Below are 22,456 nucleotides of genomic sequence, written 5' to 3' on the forward strand. Positions count from 1 at the left end.
TATGTCTTCATGTGATGTTATGGGTTATGTTGATATTGATTTTATATGAGATTTAGATAAAATAAGATTCACATTTACTCTAGTAGGTGGGCCAGTGAGTTGGAAGTCTATGCTTCAATCAGTGAGTGTTGTCCACAACTGAGGCAGAATATGTACAACTTCAAAAGCAACAAAAGAAGGCATATGACTTAAGGACTAGTCAATGAACTGGGAGCAAAGAAATATGCAGTTATATTGTGACAACCAAAATGCGATTCACTTGGCAGAGAATCCAATAAGTCATCACTGGTCAAAACATATTGATGTGTGGCATCATAAGACTCAAAATATGATAGATGGTGAGTTGAACTTAATGAATGCTCACATAAAGGATAATAAAGCTAATATATTGACTAAACCACTTACATGTGATAAGTTAGAAGCATGAGCCCTTGGGAGAGAGGTCATTAAAGAAAAGAGGAAATTTTGACATAGGTGATGGCAAGTCAAACCCAAGGTCGAGATTTTTAGGTGTGTGGCTTTGACTTGCCACATGAGACCCACTTAGTCTTTTTTTTCCTTTGGCTACGAGGAATTCCCAATGTATTGGGGGTTTCTCTTTTGTGCTTTTAGGAAACTACCCATGTAAGGGTACTCTGGAAACCCACTTTAGTGGGTGGTAATTGGAACACATATGAGAGGGTATTTCCAACGTGGGATCAGTTATGACAGGTAAAAAAGACCAAAAAGAAAAAGAGAGGAAATAAGGAAGAGAGAGAGAGAGAGAGAGAGAGAGAGAGAGAGAGAGAGAGAGAGAGATTTTGGCATATAGGGTTTCTCTTGTGCACAAGTGGTGAATAACAAACTTGTTCATATTGAAACAAGGGAGAAGAAAGAAGGTGGTGTAGACTTTGGTTTTAACTTGTCGGGTTAAGATAATCAGTATCGTGTATTTCTTCTTGTTTTTTAAAGCCTTACAACATCTTGTACTTTTCGGTTTCAATAAAAGTTCTTTTGTGCTCTCCTCGTAAATATAAGTTCTTTTGGCTGAACCACTTAAATTAGTGTCTTTGTGTGCTTGATTGCTTTCTCATCTTTTGTTGTGTCTAGTGTTTGCAAGCTTCCTTCCCCACACTAAAGCATAGGAAGCTTCTCTCCCACTTTGTTTATATATGCTAATGTAAAGCTTGCATTGGCTTTGCTCATTTAAGAAGGGTGACTTGTGAATGCACTACAACAAATAGCAAGTGTAGCGACGGACCAAAGAAACCGGCAGCAATCATCGACAAAGGTCATGTCCGATTCAAAGCTAAATAAAAGAAAGTAGAAAGAGAAGCGATGACAAGTAGGGATGGCAGTGGGGCGGGGAGGAGGACAAGGTCTCCGTCCCTGCCCCGCCTCAAGATTAGAACCTCCATCCCCCCACGGGGATGGATCCTCCACCCCCGCCTTCATCCCCGTTTCATGTCCTCCATCCCCGGTTCAAACGGGGATGAGGCGGGGCGGGGCTATTGCGGGGAAAAGTGGCGGGGATCGGGGCGGGGCGGGGAAAAGTGTACGTCCATCCCCGCCTCCATCCCGGAATGGGGATGGATTTTAACCTTCGTCCCCGCCTCCATCCCCGTTTCATACCCTTCATCCCCGGTTCAAACGGGGCGAGGCAGGGCGGGGCCTCGCTTTCCCCCGGTCCACTGCCATCCCTAATGACAAGACTCCCACTTCTTAATTTCTTGAGAAAATTACAAATATTTGGCCAACTTTTTTGCTATATTTTTTTAAAAACGTGCGTCACTTTTGATATTTTACAAATACCAGGTTGAGTTTCTAAAATAATTCTCAAACACCGGCTTCTTTTAACTTCCATAGATTTACCATGATTAAACCCTGGTCAGGCTAACAAGTTTACCAAAATACCCTTATTCTATTTCTTTATCATTAAAAAGTGGTTTTTCAAGACTTGTTTAAAATGAGGCTAGTAAGTTGAATAACTGCTTGGTAGTATGAACAGGCCTTTGGCTTGTTGGGGTTGAGGGGCCTTAATTCTCCCAGCTTTGTTATAAAAAAAAGATGAGGGTTTCTCTTTTCAAATCTACCTGAACCTCATCGCCGGAGCTTGTCCCCGCCCCTGCCAGTCGGTTGCCGGAACCATGGACAATCGTCTCTCTCTCTCTCTCAAATTTGCATCCACCCACTGACATAAAATGGAACACAACCGCGTCCAACTAACGAGAAAACAGGACCTTATCACGAATAACACCAACAAAAACGGAAGCCAAATCCCCAATTAAACCTTCCAACCAAAACCAAACAAATAAAGAAAGAAAGAAAAGAACAAGCAAAAGCCACAAATTTTCTTCTCCACGAGAGAAAGAAGTTTTGGAGAGGAGATAGGGTGTTGGTGTTGGGGTTGGGGACCCTTTCTTGGCTCTGGACTTTGGACCCGGTAAGATTGGTTGTACCATAGTCACGGGAAGCTTCTTAAAACTTGGGCCACTTTTTTGTAAATCTTAACGATTTTATTGTGAGATTTTCAGAAACTGATGTAATAAAAAAATAAAACATTTGTTAAGGTGATATTAATGTCATTTACATTTTTTATATATTTTTAAAACTCTAATGTCTTTAAATGTTTATATATCTTTTTATGATACTTTTAAAACTTCATTATACTTTATATTTCAAGATTTTCTTGAGAAAGACATTCTCTTTTAATTTATTATGAGATTGTCCTTTGCCCCAAAGATCTTGATAACCAGATTTATGACTATGCTTTTTAAACTTGTGAAAATGATGCTTTTCAAGAATAGAAAACTTTTTGCATTGAGAATGCATTTTTCTTGATATTGAAAGGGTCTTTTTAATGTTTTTTGAATTATGCTTTCTGTTTGATTTTTTTTCCTTCTAAAAATCTTTATATATAGTTGAGTATTTTTTATAAAAATTTAAAACTCTAAAAATATTGTAGATTTTCAAAGAATTTTTATGTTGTTTCCTACTTATTTTCACTCTAGTTATTGTTGGATCTTGGTACCATATCTGGATATGGCCATAGGGTCTCACAAGAAGAACCCCAAGAACCACACTCTATCTCATTATGAATTATAATTAAGTCAATTAAGTAGGATTAATATGTATATTAATTCTGACTTATTGCCATGCTTGAATGCATAACCTAATGATGTTTATGGATGAGGTTATAGGGCATTATTTTCAAGTTTAATGGTGAGATTAATCCAGACTTCTAGATTGCCTATATAATGGCTCATGAATATATGATAAATATATAGAGCATAACAAGCCCTCTAATGAAGGACTATGAAAAAGCCCGGAGCTTAGAGAGGGCTGGAATAGATCAACGAAAGAGCGTGTTATTCATGAGGTTGGAGGTTCAATCCCTTCTTCCAGTGCACATGACCCATTTCGGATCATGTGACATCCTACAGTTATTGCTTCCTTCCTTTTGTTTTTCCTGTTTTGATAATTATGGGCTGTACACAATGTCCTATTTTTAACATTCAATTAAAAATCAAGTCTATTTACGTGTTTGGTAAAGGGCAGTCATACTGCTGCTTCTATGGCTGACGAACTCAACAAATGGAAACACGTCAAGTTCGAGAGTGCAGTCATCTAGCAAGCTTGGGTTCTTGCTTTTCAGATATATAGTGATTTGGAAAATCTGCATGTTGAGGAAACAACCAGTGTTTTTGAGAGAAGCATCCAAACAGGAAATCCCAAGAATTTGTTTTTACGCCGCGCAGGAGTAGATGCTGAAATTGGTTTAGCCGATAGCCGAAGCATGGAATCATGCACGCAGATGGGCTCCACCTCAGTAAAATTAACTAAATATTTTCAGCTTCTACCATGGTAATTGGAGGGTAGGCTTCACTCTCAAAAACTTGGAGTGGTTTCTTAAGGAGGGGTGGATGCTACAGATGGGAACTAACAGGTAATGGGGATCTTGACAAACCAATGCATCATTAGTGAGGTTTCTAGAAGGGATGTAGGTACTTCTATTCTCAAAGCTCTAGGAAGATCCAAAGCGCTCGGAAGTCCAATGTTGTGTAAGTTCACTACAAGAAAAACGTGGATTAGCCACTGACGTTATCCATCTTTAATCTGTTGCTAAACAGTTTAGCGACAGATTAACGATGAATAACGTCTGTCGCATAATCCTGGTCGTTAATTAGCGATAAAACTTATCCATCGCTACTTCCGTTGCTAAGTTGCGACAGATTAACGACGGACATGATCTGTCGCGAGCATGCCACTATTTTAAATTAGCGACGGATAATATCCGTCGCGAGTCCGTCACTATTTTAAATTAGCGATGAATATTATCCGTCGCTAAATTAAAAAAAAAAGTTAAAAAAATTAAAAAAAATTGCTCCCTGCCGGGCGGTATTCCGACAGCAATAGACCGGACTTGTACCGCACCACACACGCATTCCACCCGAGCGGCCCGGCTCGCCACTACGGGGTCTTTTGCACAGAACCGATGCGCTCTCCGGCACACTCTCTGACGCGCTCTCCAACGCCCTCCTAACCTGGTTCCCTGCCTTTTCGTCTCGGCCTGCCATTGCGGGGTCTTCTACACAACGCAGGAAAGTGCACCTCCGAACCAGTGCACTCTCATGAGTGCTCTCCGGCGCCCTCTCGACCTTCAGCCCGGCCCGCCACTGCGGGGTGTTCTGCACAACACAGTGATTGCAGCTCTGAACCAACCCGGTGCCCTCCCGACCTGGTTCCCTCGCTTGTCCGTTGACCTGAAACCATAACCCCCAACAGAATCGTTAGGCCAGGAACGGAAAGCCATACTCGGAAAAGAAAATGAAGTACCGGACCGAAGAGGTCGGGCCGACCTAGTCCTCCAGCGCCGGCGGGCGACTCCGTCTCCTCTTCTTCCTCGCGTTCCTCCGCCACGGAGTCATCATCGTTCGAGAAGTCATCGGTTTAAATTTCGAACGGGGAGAGAGGGAAATTTTTGTGCCTTAGATGTGATGGTTTAAATCGAAAATTAGCGAGGGAATTTTTCTGTCGCTAATCTGTCTCTAATTAGAGACAGATTAGCGAGAAAAAAAATTCTCTTGCTAATTAACGACAGATTAACTACGAAATAATTCTCTCGCTAATTCCGTCGCTAATTAACATTTTTCTTGTAGTGTTTGGAGACAGAAAAATTTCGTCGCTAATCCGTAGCTCATTAGCGGCGAAATTACGAGGAAGATATTTCCGTCGCTAATTTTGCAAATATTTCGAATGTTAGCGACAGATAGTTTTCTCTCGCTAATCCGTCGCACATTTGGGACGAAAAAAATTCATCCCTAATCCACGTTTTTCTTGTATTGTTATTTGTTAACCCAATTCACACATACCCAAGTTCATTTTACACGCCATGTAAACTACATGCAACGTACTTTGGCTCGTTTAGCCCTTAGTGATACGGAGTGCCAAATGGCTTTGATGACTATGGGTTATACACAATGTGTAGAATATATTTCTATTTAACATTTGATTAAAAATTAGTGTATTTATCTTTGATCCGATTTATGCTGGAACCTATTAATTCAATAGCTCATATAAGCCTTTGAGGAATAAAAAACCTACAGTTAAGCTCACATCTTATATATTATTATTATCTATTTAAGATCCAAAGTCATTACTTGAATCATATAAAATCTTTTTACAAAAAAAAATGAGGCAAATAATTCTAAAACTTTAATAAAATATTCTAAAAATATTTATCAAACCATGCACCAAGCTTGCTTTTTATATAAAATATACCATTTATAATTCTGAATGTCTTAAATTGGCTTTGGTTTCCTTGTTGAATACTCACTATTAAATGTCTTTGCTTTGTACAACTTCCTGCACTCATTTCCCATCGATTAAAAACATGTGTATTAATATCTTATCCAACTTATACACGGACCTATTAAGTCATAAAGAACTACTAATTTATTCAAACTTTGTTCTAAAACCTAAATTATATTGGTTTCAGTTTGGAGTCTAACTTTTAGAGTTGATTTTAAAAATGTTTAGCAAGATTTGACCTGAATACACCTTGTTGCTATAACTTCGTATGTTTAAGACTTAAGTTATCTAAGGATCTATGGCTACCTTAAGAGAGTGTCTCCCTTCTCTCTGTCACTTCTTATTAGGGGTGTCAACGGATCAGGTTTACCCAGACTCGGCCCGTACCAAACCCTATAGGGTCCGAGTATGGTGATAAACAAGAAGACCCAATTAAGACCTGGGTCTGGACCCAAAGGTTCGATTAATACATGGAGCTGGGTATAGTTTGTGAAATTTTATACAAGACCCAGGCCAGACCCAAGTACCGATTAAGATACTTGATTTTTCAATGTAAAAATGTTAAAAAATATTATTTTACCGGGCATGGCCCGGGTCTGGTTCATGTAGTTCTTATCGAGTTCGGGGTATGGTTTCTCTTATTCTGGGTTCGATTAGACTCGGGTCCGAACCCGATATCGTACTAAAAAATCAGGACCAGGTCTTGTTCTACCTGGGTCCAAACCAAACCGACCCGTTGACAGCCCTACTTCTTATCAAATAGATCTTCCTCAAATATAAAATAGATCAAAAGAATAAAAACTACAAGTTGACCTTTCATTGAAATTGTAAATGGTATAAGATATCCATATTGCAGCTGAACCCTCAAATAAAAAAATAATCTTTGAAAGCTCTTTCTTACATGAATATTTTTAAACAAACTAATTTCAAAAATACAATAGCTTATGTAAGCCTTTGAGGAATAAAAAACTAACTGCCAAACCCACATCTCATTTACTATTACCTATTGAAGATCCAATTATTGAATCTTATAAAATCTTTTTACACAAAAGTTGAGGAAAAAATTATAAAAAATTAATAAAGTATCCTACAAATATTTATCAAATCACCAAGCTTTGTTTTTATCTAAAACTACACTATCTATAGTGTTGAGTGTCTTTTAAATTGGTTTTGGTTCCCTTGTTGAATACTTTCTATTAAATACGACTCTGTGTTATGCCACTTTTTGCACTCATTTCCTGCTTTGATAACTATGGGTTTGTACAATGTGTAGGATATATTCTTATTTAACATTAGATTAAAAACTAGTGTATTTATATCTAATCTAATTTATACTTGAACCTATTAATTCATAAAATTTAATTAGTCATACCTAGACAGACTAGCACCAAAATTATATTGGTCCGAGTTTGGGGTTTAATTTTTAGACTTGATTTCAAAAGTGTCTAGCAAGACTTGACTTGAATTACTTGTTGCTACAACTTCATACATTTAGGTTGCCTCAGGATCTATGGCTATTTTAAGAGTGTACCTCTTATATTTGTCATTTCTTGAAAAATAGAACTTCAAATATAGAATATGACAAAAGGAGAGCTAGAAGTTGACCTTTTCAATGAAATTGTAAATGGTGCAAGATATCCATATTTCAATTGAACCTTCGGATAAAAAGATAATCTTCAAAAGCCCTTTTTATATAAATATTTTTCAACATGACTTTAAGGAATAAAAAAGCCTACTGTAAACACACATCTTATCTACTATTATCTATTGAAGATCCAAAGCCATTAATTGAATCATATATCATTTTCTTGCGAAAAATTTTAGGAAAATTTAATAAAAATTTAATAAAATATTTAACAAATCTCCACGTTTTTATATAGAAATATAGTGTTGGATATCTTTTAAATTGTTTTTGGTTCCCTTGTTGAATACGATCTAAAAGTATAGTGTTGTACTAACGGGGGCTCTGCTTGTCTGGCAGGAGCAGTTAGTGCACGCCATCTTGTGTTGGGACGTTGCAAGTTCGAATCCCAAATGGTAGGGATGTATAACTGGTAGTGGTCTGCCTAACCCCAGCTTTCTCTATAAAAAAAAATATGCCTTTGTGTTATGCATCTTCTTGCACCCATTTTTAGTTCTAATAACTATGGGTTGTACACAATGTGTAGGACATATTCATATTTAACATTTGATTAAAAACTAGTATATTTATATATGATCCAATTTATAATCTGACTTATTAATTCATGAAGGTCTACAAGTTTAGTCATACCTAGACATGGACTAGAACCTAAATCATATTGGTTCGCATTTGGAGTGTAATTTTTAGACTTGATTTAAAGAAAAAAAATGTCTGGCAATGACCGGAGCTCACCTTACTTGTTGATACAATTTCATAAGTTTAGGACCCTTAAGTTATCTAAGGATCTATGGCTACCTTAAGAGAGTGTCTCCCTTCTCTTTGTCACTTCTTAACAAATATAGAATTTCTTCAAATATAGAATACGACAAAAGAAGGATTGCCATAAGATGACCTTTCATTAGAATTGTAAATGGTACAAGATATCCATATTATAGTTGAAGCCTCAAGACCCTCAAATAAAAAGATAATCTTAAAAAGCTATTTCCTATACAAATATTTTTCAACGTACTACTTTCAGAAATACAATAGCTAATATAAGCTTTTGAGGATTAAAAAATCTACTATCAGACCCAAATCTTATTTACTATTATCTGTTGATTATCCAAAATCATTACTTGAATCTTATAAAATCTTTTGATGAAAATTTAATAAAATATTTTATAGATATTTATCATATCACTAAGCTTGCTTTTTATCTTTGTAGTGTTGGATATCTTTTAAATTGGTTTTGATTCCCTTGTTGAATACTCACTATTAAATAAATGTTCTATTATTTATCCAACTTATTAATAAATTTAGCATGACTTAATTAAAGTGTAGCCAAAACAAGTAGTTAGTATGGATTCCTCATGTCTGAACTCTTTTTTGTGTATGAAAAAGCTATTTACTCATGTCTGACATTCTCTTGGCCTTGGAACTACCACGACAATATCCTACTTGAACTCATACCTACAATTTTTGACTTGGCTGGATCAAAATTATGCAGTTCAATGATTAGACCTTGGTCGAGCTAGATCTCACGCATAGCATATCTTGAGATCAAAGGCACAAATTCCACCTATAAGAACTGGAGTTTAGGAAAAGAAAGTACATCTTAGGTAATCTTTCAAAGAAAGACGAAATTTCATTTGTTCATGAGCATAAACAAAGTGTACATGACAAACTAAGACCATAAATAAACTGTACATGACAAACTAACACCACATTAAGACCACATTGACTGTTGATTAACCATTAATATCAACACCTTAGCCTCACCTTCTAAATGATAGATGCCATATATGGGTCGCCTCCAGAACTTCAATGCATGAAGCTCTTTTGCAAACCTCACCATTCACCCTCACACAAGTCATCTTGGTGTAAGCCCATGCCAACGACAAAATTACCTTGATTCAATGATCAGACAAGTTGATGAAATGCGGTCTTCAAAAACCTAACCCTGCACAAAGTTTAACATCATAAGAGGATTTAGTGGCAACTTGAATATTCAGAGAGAAACTAATATTGATGCCTGAGATTAGAAACCCTAGGGGTGGTAAAGAAGTGGCCTTGCCTTGCCTTGGCTCACTTGAGCTCAAACTCAAACCTAAGCTCACCCCCATCATGAGCATGAGTGGAACTCGAGTTGGGGCAGAAATAAATGACATTTTAAGATAGACAAGGGGAAGAATTGAGCTTTCAAGCTCATCATAAGTAAATCTATAGATTTTCTTTTTCAAAGAATATGAGTGAAAAAGAAGCATCACTTGCTCCAGCTCAGATCATTAAATATAGCAAGATGATATCAAACTGAATGTGAGCTTTGTTACGAGCCAGAAACAACCAAGCAGCTTGTTTCATTTAGGAGCCTCTATAGACCGAAATACAAGATAGCAAAAACCATACAAGATTGAAAGGAGAAAATACTAGTGTCTGGACACTTGCTTTGTGTAGTCATACCTTCAAGTATGTGTATTTATTCAGAAAGAACAATGATCACAACCATAATAAAGTCTATTCATACCTCTTAGAATGTCTCAATCTCAAGAAGCATTTGGCACTTATAATGCAGTTGTTCACCCTTGCTCAGAAGCCAAGTTTTTCTTCTTCTTTGATAGGTAAGAGTAAGACTTAAACCCAGGACCTCTTGGCCAAGATGTTTGCAATACTACCATCTAACTATCAAGTTCAGTCCCATTTCAAACGCAACATGGAAAGACCTAAGTGTCCTAAGAAAATTTTAATTTCCTGTCAGTCTAGACCTCTACTTCCAAGAATGATACAATTGACCTGTTCAGGAGTTGGATCCCTCTCAATAAAGTACTTGGGCTAATTTTTGCACTTGGGCGTATCAAGGGAGATGCATTGGAGCAAGTTGGAGGATTGGGTTAGGGAGAAGATCTGGACCTGTGCTGCACGACTGCTACGCTTAAACCTGGTAAGGTTCAATATTTCTCCTATGGTGCTGCACTTTCTGCAAATTTAATTTTAGGTTGCCAAAAAAGTAAAAGAGTGTCTTCTAGCTATTTTTAAGATATTCATTTGGTCAAGCAAATTCGAGGGTACCTCCACTTCATTGGTGAGTGGCTGTAAGGGTTTAGGCATAAATTTAATAAGGGACTTTTTACAAAATAGTTGTGGATGATTTGCATAATGGAGGGCAAGACTGTAGACATATTTACTGAAAAATATGATCTCATGGGATGACCTTGGAACTGGTCTGAAAATCAGAAATGAAAGAGGGGCTCTGGGATTTGAAAGGGATGAGATACGATTCTTGCTGATTTCTGTCAGGGGTGTTCGAGTGGCTGTATGCGATGAAAAGACCACTTTGTTTTTTTGTAGGATTGGTGGTGAGGTGATGAAAGACTTAGACACACATTTCATGATTCTATGAAGCGACAAAAGGGAAATTCTCAAAGGTTGGGGAGGTCAGGTCACCATCCAAAGGCACTTGGGACATAGTGCTGCGAAGAAACCCATCGGATTTGATCTTCCAACAGTGGTCGACCCTTATGAGCCAATTGTCACACCTCTTGCTTGCGCAGCAGGAAGATGAAGCACTGTGGATGTTAATAATAAGCGACAGCACATTTCAAACCTCCTCTCTTTACAAAGCTTTGGGCAGCTCGATGGCACAATGGCTCTCCAAAAAGGAAGTTGTGGGGATGCCTTCCTCTTAGAGGAACACCCATGGGTTGGCAGATTCTACATGGGAAGGTCAAATACAGAATCTAAGTTAAAGAGGAGAGGGCTATCCCTAGCAAGTCGATGTGTGAATCACTCTCCCACTTGTATTAGAAATGTGACTACATGAGACACATATTGAACCAGACTTTAATGTTATTTGACACGGTGTCATCTTCCCAAGGGACATCTTAGTCGCAGGACACCTGAACCAAAAAGGTAAACGCTGGAAATTCATCTCGAGAGTCTGGTTGCTAATTAACGGCTTGGAAGCTAATCTGGACTGAACGAAACCAGTGTGTATTCAGGGGCCTCCACAACAATCATGCTGCCTTCAAAGGCCTGTTAAGATGGAAAGTTATTGACAGAGCCTGTAGAACATGGCCTGGTTGTCCGATTGACTGGATAGGGAGAAATAGTGCGAACATTTAGTGGGTTTGCAGGGTCATTCGGGGACTACAACATCTGGGCATTTCACCCCTGTTAATTGTTCTCTGTTCCTGTTTATATTAACTGTTTCAGCTATTTGCTGGGTCCTGAGGTACCCTGATCTGTTAGGGGCATTTTCTTTTGTAATTCTGTTATAGCGGGCGTGATGCCTCATCACACCCGTCTATACGACTCGCGTGATCTCAACTGCTACATCAATACAAATTTTCTTCTTTAAAAAAAAAAGACATGTTCAAGTGTTGAAACATAGAATGCTTAAGTGCAACAAGTTAACTTTAGCTGAAAAGATTCACAGAGAAACAAGATAAAATATAGCAATCGATCAAAGAACTGTGATCATGAAAGCAATTTGCTGAGTGTGGGAATGGCGAAAAGCCCAGACACCGACTCGATTTTGCAAATTCTCCAGTTGGTTGCTCTGCACAAATTCTTTCCACTTCCCCAGTAGAATATAAGTGCCACAAGACCTCCAAAGCTTGAACTTCATCTTGTACTCTTCCCCTTTATGATCAAAGGTAGAGATTTCAAGTCCATCACTGTCATATTTACTGATTTCTTCTTCAGAAAACATGGGAGGCCTAAAGTTTTTGCGCACGGCAGATTTTGGCACCGCCAATCTACAGAGACTCTTATCAGTGTCGCTATGCGTTAATCGCTTCTCAAAGAGGAAGTAGGGTATGCAATTGTGCAAGTCCGCTATATCTTTCAGTGGACCCTGTTTTGGAAACATGGGCGGTTCACTGTTTTGTTGGGCAAGGGGATCAATTGCAGATTCTTCTGCCCTGACACTACCAATGAGCTCTTTGCATTGGGTCTCAACAAGGATCTCTTGATGGTGTTCTGAAGTTAGACCCTTCTCCCCCAGATTACTCTTGGGTGATCCCAACTGGTGACTTGGCTGATTTCCCTTCTCTTGCACAAGATTAGCACTTGATACACCATGACGAGTTTCCTCTTTATATATGTGGTTCTTGAGTTGAGCCACTGGAGATCCTATGATCTGTACCACCTGAAATTTAACACCATTTTCCCCATACTGCAGGCTCTCTGTCATGTCAAGCCTATTCACAAGTGGCTCATTGTTTTTTATTTCTTCATTCACCTGCACCACAAGTTCCTGAACATGATCAAGACTTGATTCCACGTTTCTTGTTTGCAACTCAAGATTATCCTTGACTTCTTGTAAACTAGTTGGTGTTTCCAGGCTAGTGGCAGGCAAATCATTATGATGGGGATTTACTGGACTCACTTGCATTTCAAGGTTATTCACATCATTAGCATTTGAATCAATGTGAAATTCATCTTTAAGCATCTTTATCAATGACTCAGTAGTATTGTTCATCTGAAACTCAGTATCAGTCCATACATTCGGCGTACTGGATGCTGGTTTTAGGCTGTTAGAAAGTAATTCCCAATGTTCTGCAATCACCAGGCTTGATTGTGCTAGAAGCTTCTCCAAATGATCAGGTCCCAAATTGCTTAGAGATTCTACATGCAGTTGCTTCTCTTGTACATGTAAAGGCAAAGCCACTTCCTTTTTAATATTCAACCCCAGGTTAGTATCCTGACCTTGCCAAAAGGTTGCTGGATTCATTTGCACCTCAAGGTTGTCTATATAGTTAGGGTTTGATTCAATGTTAGTTTCCTCTCTAAGTATCTTCATATCGAGAACATTTGCGTGTGATTCAGTAGTGTTGTTCATCTGCAACTCAAGATCAGTCCCCACATTCAATGGAGTAGCTTGTATGTTGAGGTTATTAGCAACTGATTTACTATGATGGGCGCCCGCAAGGAGTTCCTGCACATAATCACAGCTCAACTCACTTAGATTATATATATATATATATATATATATATATATATATAGAGAGAGAGAGAGAGAGAGAGAGAGAGGCAAGCGATTTTGTATGATATGGACTTACTAGACTGGGTTGCATCACAAGCTTCTCCACAAGATTAGCATTTGAATCAATGTGAATTTCCTCTCTAAGCATCTTTGTATAGAGACTGTTCGTACATGATTCAGTAGTGTTATTTATCTTCAACTCAGCATCAGTTTCCATATTCGGCAGGCTAGCTGGTGGTTTTAGGCTATTAGCAAGTAATTGCCCATGTTGTGCAATCACCAGGCTCGGTTGCAGCACAAGTTCCTCCAAATGATCAGGTCCCAACTGACTTAGATATTCATCTAGATGCAGTTGCTTCTCTTGTACATGTACAGGCAATCCCACTTCCTTTTTCATATTCAACTCGATGTTAGTACCCTGACCTTGTAGAAAGCTTGCTGAATTCATTTGCATCTCAAGGTTGTCTACATTACTAGTATTTGCTTCAATGTGAATCTCCTCCCTAAGTATTTTGTTATCGAGACTGTTCGCACAGAATAATTCACAAGTGTGCTTCGTCTGCAACTCAATATCACTCCCTATATTCAGTTGGACAGATTGAATATTGAGGCTATCAGCAAACGATTTACAATGATGGACGAGTTCCTCCACACTAGGAGAAACCAACTCACTTGGAGATTCATCTACGTGCAGCTGCTTCTCTTGTATATGAACAGGCAATCCTAGTTTCTTTTGCATGTTCAGCTCAGGTATGGTTTCTTTATCTTGTAGAGAGGTTATCGTCTCAAGAAAATTACAGAGAAGAGTTTCACCCTCTGCAGACAAGACTTGAGGACCAAACAGCTCAGGCTCAAAAAAGATAGATTCCAATGCATCGTTATCACTGTTTTGACCCTCCTGATGAGTTCTGGTAGGGCTGCCAGGGGCCCATCGGACCCAGTCCGAGTTGGTCCATTCAAAGGAGGCGTATGATGACACATCAGGCACGTCAGACAGTTGGGCAAACGGATCATCACCTTGTGGTAACCGAGGATGAGGTAACATCATCAAATGAAACCTTCTAATCTTCATTGCCATACAAAAGCGGAGTACAAAATAAAAAAGCAATGGACATTAGGAAAAACACAGAGGAATAGACGATACAGGAAACCAAAAATGTAAACAAACACACAGATATACGTGCACATGCACATGCAAAATATATATATATATATATATATATATATATATATATATATATATATATATATATATATATATATATATATATATATATACACACACAAATGCAGAGAGAGAGAGAGAGAGAGAGAGAGAGAGAGAGAGAGAGAGAGAGAGAGAGTATTAATAGTTACACTGAAAGAATAAGCGATTGAGAAGGATGTGTAAGACCATATCCAGACCAGAACGGAAGCAAAGAAACACAAAAAGGGAGAGAAAAGAGAAGAAGAAGAAAAAGCCTTGAACAAATATGGGAGGAACAATATTTGAATCATTTACCACACAGGATTGACATCCCGGTGCATCCTCCCCTCGAAAACGCGCTTGCTCAACTTTTATGCGGTTCCCTATTCGTATTAGAAAGCTAAAAAAAGCAAGCACAAAAAACGGGTACACGATGAACTCTCGCCCTCTGGGGACTCTTCACACAGTTTCCCGCCACTTCTGATGTTTATCTCTCTCTCTTCTTCCGGCCACTTCTCTCTCTCTCTCTCTCTCTCTCTCTATCTATATATGTAAATATAGTTGACCTAAACCTAATCGCGGGGTTTAAGCAATAAAGCTGAATCCGAATTCAGATATTATGATCCAGTGCAGCAAATTCTGGATCTCATTTATGTGATGATACTAAATGTTAGGGGTGGGTATCGGACCATGCCGGCCCAGCCCGGGCCCATTGAGAGCTCAGCCTGTTGAGCTTTAAGTGTGGCCAAGGAGATGGCTTGGCCTGTTTACTAAGGGACCGGGTTTTGGCCCGGTTCTTAACGGGCTCAGGTTTGAAGAGCAGCCCATGATCCAGCCCATTGGCCCAATGGCCCAATGAGCCAATGTGAAGCAGGCCGGGCTTGGCCAGGCCCAAACCCATTTATAGGTTATTTTTTAATAAAATTAATAAATTAATTATTAATTAGAATACTAAAAAAAATTAAATAAAAAACATAAAATTCAAAATTTCACATTGATAATGTTTTAAGTATCCAAATCAAAAGTTCATAACAATATTTTGTTCATGGCATAGCATTTGAACTAACAATTATCTTCAATCCATTACTCCTATGCAAATCAACATTTATTTTCCAAAATAACATAAAAGCGTCATCTTAAATTCCAGTCCTCCTATGCAACACAACATGTTTCTTCAATCCATTGATATTTTAATCCTTCCAAATAAACTCAGTCCCATAAAATTATCTTTCTCTTTTTCTTAAAATTAGTTCAACTAATTAGGTAAATAGTAAATAATTAATAATATGTTCCCATGTTCCCAACTAATTATCTTTCTAGTTTTCATAATTTTTTTTGCAAATAATTAGGTAAAAAATAATAGTTATCAAGTTACTATTTAATTGATTAAAATTTTAATTTTTAGATTATTAAAAATTTAATAAATGGCTCAGGCCCGTTGAGCCAGGCCGAAAACCCACAAATCCACCTGAACCATGTCCACCTATATAACGAGCCGGGCTTCGACCCAATAGCTAATGGGCTCGGGCCTAAAACCTTGACCCAAACCCGACCCATGGTGGGTCAGGTCGACTTGGCCTATTGGGCCGCCTGGCCCATTGCCCACCCCCTACTAAATGCAGTAGACTGGCCAGTGGTGGATGGAAACAAACAATTTACACGTGAAAATTATAATAAACTAATTTGGATTCAAATATAGATTTGAATAAAATGTTGATCCTTATCAGAATTCAAATCCAAAAAAGGTCTTGACCACACGAGCTTGAACCCAATTTGATTGCATGACCTGATTTTGTTTTAAGGTCTTTATCCAAGAAAATGTGTTGGATCCCAATCAATGGTCTTGCAGAATAAAAAAAAGTGGAAACGTGCTGGATTTGATCTAGTTTTGAACACATATTTGACAGGAAATCTGAAATTGATTTACCGGGTGTGGGGCGGGTCTGTAATTAGTTATTATCGCGTTTTTTTTTTGAAATGTTTTACAAAAGCACACCTAACTTTTATTTTATTTACAAACACATTCTAAACTTTTAAAATATTACAAATACATGCCTAAAACTTTTCTTTTCTTTTTTAATGAAAAATCCGGTCAGACCCCAATACATATATTACTTAGGCGGAATTTGGCAGGGGTCCGACCCGTTGACACCTGGAATCGAGTCACACAACTTTTGGAACTTGGAAAGGTCTGGCCGTCTTGGGGTAAAAGATAGGAGCAGGAATTCAGAGAGCGTCTAAGTGGCATAGCTCAACGCGTTGTCAAACAGGACTCTCATGGCATTGCCAAATCATGGTGGCGTTCATGTGTGGAAGACAAGTGATGGAAGGGTTCGCAGATTCCCCATCACCCATAAGCCGAAAACCCGTTCGCATGCCCATCTTGTGGGATTGGCTCTCAATCCTTGAGGATTTTCAGTCACATAATTAGGGTTTGATTTTGGCGGTGGAGGCTAAACAAGCTTCTGGCTTGACACCTTGCAACTGTTTTTTCCAACTGGTGGATCAGGTGCAATATGATTGCACACTTTTAGTATGATGCTGCATCTGATCCTCCCTCGTTTTTTCCTCCTTATATCAAAGGAATCAAACTATGTCCAATTAGAACTGCTGGATGAACGATGGTAATGGGTGGCCCATTGAGTTAAAGTGATCAGGACACGTAGATTATTGGTTGCTCTTGCTCCTACTGCCGGTGATCTAAAGTTCACCGTCTGTCATCATTGGAAGGGAAGTAGACTGCTCAATACGGCAAGTGATTGTGGTAAAGTGCTGGGTAGTGAAATGAGAGAGAATGAGGAGGAGAGACTTGTAGTGAGATGAAGCTTTTGAAACCAAGATCTAGGGTGGCACAAGATTTTGCAATGAATTAGTTGCAGCCCTGAAAGAGGTAACGAATTCTTGTCATCCTTGTATACTAAATGAGATCACTTAACTGTAATTTCATCAAAATTGGTTAGCTTTCTAGGCATGGGCGTGCTGCATGTGCCAACTGCTTTTAATTTCCCGAAACTTAATTATGATTCTTACCAAATCAATGTGCAGTTGGGCGTTCCACATTTGAAGCACACCATGAGCTTCAGTTGCCTTTCTGTATGTTGCCTTGGGATTGGAACCGGTCAATACCAAATCCTACTAATAGAATATTGGCTAAACAGATTCGGATTCAGATTCAGATTCAGATTCAGATGGTAAAAAGCTCACACCAAATTCAGTTTTTACATGCAATCAGTTTCAGATATCAAAAAATCAAAACCATAGCTACATCCAACTATATTCGAATATGATTTTGGCTTTACCAAATGCAACTAAATGCTGTCGGATATTGGATAAAATCCTATCCATTGACATCCCTCAGGCCAAGATAAAACCCAACCCTATCGATACCTCTAAACAGTATTAATTAACATCCTGATAAAGCTCACACGTCGCACAATGATTTAACGTGGTTTGGCACTTGAATGCTTACGTCCACAGTTGAATAAGACTCTTTGTCTCACACGTTTTGAGAGAATCACTACGCCAAAAATAACTAGTGGTGACGGTTAGTAGGGGCAGTCACCATTTTGCAATAGAGTTCATTGTTGGGAGAAATTCTTTGGCAGTTTCTCCCAACAGAACTGATCTATTTGGCTAGATTCAACGTCCAGGTTTGTAGTTACCAAAATAAAATAAAAAAAAACGTCAAAAAAGGTGGGAATAGTTGGAAGGACATGTAGAGATAAGTCTGTTTGATTTCCCGCCTCATCATATGGTTAATTTGTTGGGGAAAAAAAGGAAAGAGCGAGCAATTCCTTTTCCTTCCCTCTGCCGCTATAATCCTTCTCCTCTATGCAACCCTATCCCTGAGTCTAGCAGACGCCCTTGAAGCAGCTCGACTTTGATCATCGGGTCGTTGCAGACTCTCTCTCTCTCTCTCTCTCTCTCTCTCTCTCCTACAATGTGCAGCATGATCTAAATAGTTTTGGTTAATCGAAGTTATGGATTCGAAACAGTGCTTGGGATTTATCCCATTGAAAACGTTATACAAATTTTTAGCAGTCGTTCAATTCTACTTGGTCCTCTTTTTTTCTTCTTTTTATAATCGTTGGTGGTGTTTGGAGATTCCATTTTGCTTTCTCTTCTATTGGAAGACTTTCACAGAGCTCGAGAGTCTGTGATTTTGTTGTGGATATTCTCCTGTGGGTGTTGTTTTTTCTTGTTCTCTTGGGGTTGTGTAATGATTATAGCACGTTTAATTTGGTATTTTGGCTCAGGAGCGAGTGCGTTTGGTGCAATATTTAGTGGGTAGGCTTTGTGCCTGGTTGAGAGTAATCCTAAAGAACAAAGTCCTTGCTGCCATTGTGGGGTTACAAGTGAGCCACTAATTTTCTATTTTCTTTATCTATTTTAAGGCGGGGACTTTATTAATGTATTTTGTCGTTGGCCTTCCTAATTCTACTTCTAGTACGCTTGAGAGTTGAGGCCCTTGAGGATATGCAGAATGGTTTAATTGTAAATGAAAGGGGCAACAGAAAAAGTTTTCTTTTTGTAAGAGTTTAATCCTGAAAAATGAGATGTTTTCTTGCTCTGTTTTTGTTGTAATTCGTCATTCGTCTTCACCTTTGGAGTTCAGTGCTGGAAAGGAGGAAGTTATATATATATATATATATATATATATATATATATATATATATATATATATATATATATATATATATAGGGAGAGAGAGTAATGGGTTGGTGCTTAATGGGTTTTTCAGATTTTTTTTAGTTTTATTTTTTAATTCTGACCATAAAAATGTGATCTATCTACTTGATTTTATAGGGTTCAGCTCTGAAAGTGTTCGATTCTGATACATGGGTGAGTTTTTATAAGGTTTGAAAAACCAATGGTCCAAAATTTTTGTAAATTTTTGAAGCTCCAAATATCATTTTTTTTATGGAAAACACATGATCCACGTGTGGATTCCTCGTAAATTGACCATGCCCAACACATTTATGGGGTCCAAACTGCGAAAAAATAAGGGAAGAGCAGCAAAACCCATTAAGCATACTTCATTAAGCACCTCTCTCTCTCTCTCTCTCTCTCTCTCTCTCTCTCTATATATATATATATATATATATATATATATATATATATATATACTGATGAAAAACATCGTTTCTGGTCGTTATAGGATTTGACATTTGATGAGTGTTACGATTCATGTCAAACTCTCTGTATAGATAATGATTATAGTAACTCAAGGCAAATTGCAAGCATCTAAAAACCTAATTTGAGGATTCCCTTTGGCAGATCAAAGGACTGCTTGTGTTTTCCTATTAGGCCATTACCTTATCAATCAACAAGGTTAAGTGGTCATACTTATTGTGAATCATGCGGACAAATCCAGATGGTTACTTATTTGTGAATCATGTGGGCATAATTTTGAACGTAAGGATTGTGGTTAATTACCACATTTTTACCTTTAAGTCATTTGGGCGAATGATAAGTTAATAGGATGGCATTAGTGAGGATTACCTTAGTTCCTGTGTCATTCTTCATGAATATAGGAGGTCTCAGCTCCCTTTGTAGACTTTCTGTGATGCTATTTTTATTTAAATAAGATTTCCTTCCCTTTTCATGGAAAAAAGGCCAAATGAAGATACTGTCCGTTTAAAATCAGCTGAGTCCTGGGTAAATATCAGTTAAACAAACTCAATCATGGTCATCAATGACGTTGCATACACGTTTTCTATGTAAAACCTTAGAAATTTGTGTATTTTCTGCATTAAAGATTTTTTAATGGTTTCAGTACCGATTGTATATGAAACGGATAATCGTGCTCTTTTCTTTGGTTGGAACTTTCAAGGGGTCTCTTTGCTTTGTGGGTTTTGTTCTCTTTTCTTAATCTACATGTTGGTCTTGTTAACTAAACACAGAAAATCGCTAGTAGTGATTTGTTTTTTTTTTTATTTAGGGGCATTTTTTTGTCATAAGTCTCAATAAGTTCGCTCCATGCTGATTATATTGTAATTTCATCCTTGTTTTACCTGTGATCGTTAATATTTAATGCACTGGGATTTATTTGCATGCTTGTCTCTGGAAGTTTTAATGCACTGAGATTTATTTGCGTGTGTGCATGTGTTTTTACACGTGTTTGTGTGTATGCATGTCTGTAGTTTTCTTTTGATATTAATGATGCACTGATTACTGAGATAAATTGAAATTTCATATTGTCTATCTAATCTTATTCTGCTATCGATTAGCATAAAAAAGTCACAAACTTTTGGTTGGTAGTCCATATTTTTGGCTGTCATATCCAGCATGTAACCTTGAAAGGCAAAAATGATATTATAAGCTTCATTATTTCATATTAATGTTAGTGTACCTAGGTGCAGTCGTGTTTCCTCAATGGGGTCAGAGATTTTACATTTAGAGATAATTGTTATTTTATTATTAATTACTTTTTTTATTTTGTTAATATATATATAAAAATGTGGGGCATGAAGATCCATTGAGAAAATATTACACATATATAGATGTAAAAATTTTAAAGTACAACTAATGTAGTGTCTCTTTATGGATTGCATCATCTGATTCAAATGCCACTTGCCAATGGAGTGCCCCTCACCTCACCTTTCAACATACGTTAGAGATAAAGCTAATGAGGTGATTAGTGCACTAATTGATCCAGATTTTTAATAAAAAGAACAAGGAAATAAAGATGGCCCATGGGCACAGGCAACACAAGAACCACAATTGTCGGAAGATGATAGACACATATCAGACTCTGAATACAAAGAAGAATTAACTGTCCTGGATACTGAGAACCAAAATAAATTAATTGTCTCATATAGTGAGAATAAAGAGGAAGTAATTGTTGCAAAATGTGAAGAAGAACATGACAAAAAAGGTCTACCGGCGTAGGTAGACTGAAAAGATGATAGGCTCTTGACTATCCTGATTGGAAGAGTATACCACAAACAAATAAGGACGATACGTAGAGTCTCATTAATGTATATAAACTTTATTTTTTGTGCACTAAAATAATTTGAATGTTGGCATGTTATAATAGTTGTTCTTGTTTAGATGAAATTTTATCTTAATGAATGCATAAAGTCATGGTTCATATCAAAATCGAATACTATGTGGAAACATTGGGATTACTCTCTTCCAAAAAAAAATATATATACTTTAGTACACTACAAAAAAAACGTTAATTAGCGACAAAAAAATATGACGGATTATTTCCATTGCAAATTTGCGACGGATTATCTAGAGAAAACTAGTCATCCCTAAAATTGAAATTAGTTGCAGAATTAGTGATGAATTTTTTTTATCTCAAAATCCATCGCTAATTAGTGACGGATTAGCAACGGAAACATACTGTCTCAAACTCTGTCGCAACTTTGCGATGGACGAGCGGCAAAAAATTTTTGTCGCTACTCCATCGCTAATTTGCGGCGGTGTTTGAGATGAAATATTTTCGTCGCTACTTTAAAATATAAAACGGCCAACTAGGGCACAAAATTCTCCCCCTGCGAGCGACGCCGGAACCCTCTGCCTTTCGTCCCCTTTCCCAACTTGCCGCCGTCGACAAGCACGATATTTTTTTAGCCGCATGCGATGCTTAGCACTAAACATCGTGCAATTAGTTCAACTACTGACCTACAATGCACATTTATATAGGCAAAACAATACAATTCTAAAATTTAGATTTCTATCATACAATATGAATAGCATTCTAAAACTTTAGTTTAGGAATCCTACCCTTTCGATGTGACAAAAAGTAAAATGAAGCTCGAAGTCTTGAAAGTCTAATGCAAGCGCTACACGATACAATCTACTCGTCCCTCTCATAAGGAGAGAATGCTACCGCTACACACACAATGACCAACTTATCTAAATACG

At 37.8% G+C, this 22,456-nt stretch overlaps 1 protein-coding gene across 1 annotated transcript in view; it reads right to left on the bottom strand.

Annotated features, from left to right (window-relative positions):
- Nucleotides 1-9,350: 9,350 nt before the first annotated feature.
- The window catches only part of LOC149845121 (signal peptide peptidase-like 1), a 38,350-nt gene continuing 25,244 nt past the window's right edge, over nucleotides 9,351-22,456 (bottom strand). The window contains exon 5 of the mRNA XM_089995527.1: nucleotides 9,351-9,371. Coding sequence (XP_089851653.1) covers nucleotides 9,366-9,371 — 6 coding nt within the window. The 3' untranslated portion in view covers nucleotides 9,351-9,365. The remainder of the gene's footprint in view (nucleotides 9,372-22,456) is intronic.

This window comes from Nuphar pumila, chromosome 2, assembly GCF_984573655.1.
Source record: "Nuphar pumila chromosome 2, dmNupPumi1.hap1.1, whole genome shotgun sequence".
NCBI classification, from domain to species: Eukaryota; Viridiplantae; Streptophyta; class Magnoliopsida; order Nymphaeales; family Nymphaeaceae; genus Nuphar; species Nuphar pumila.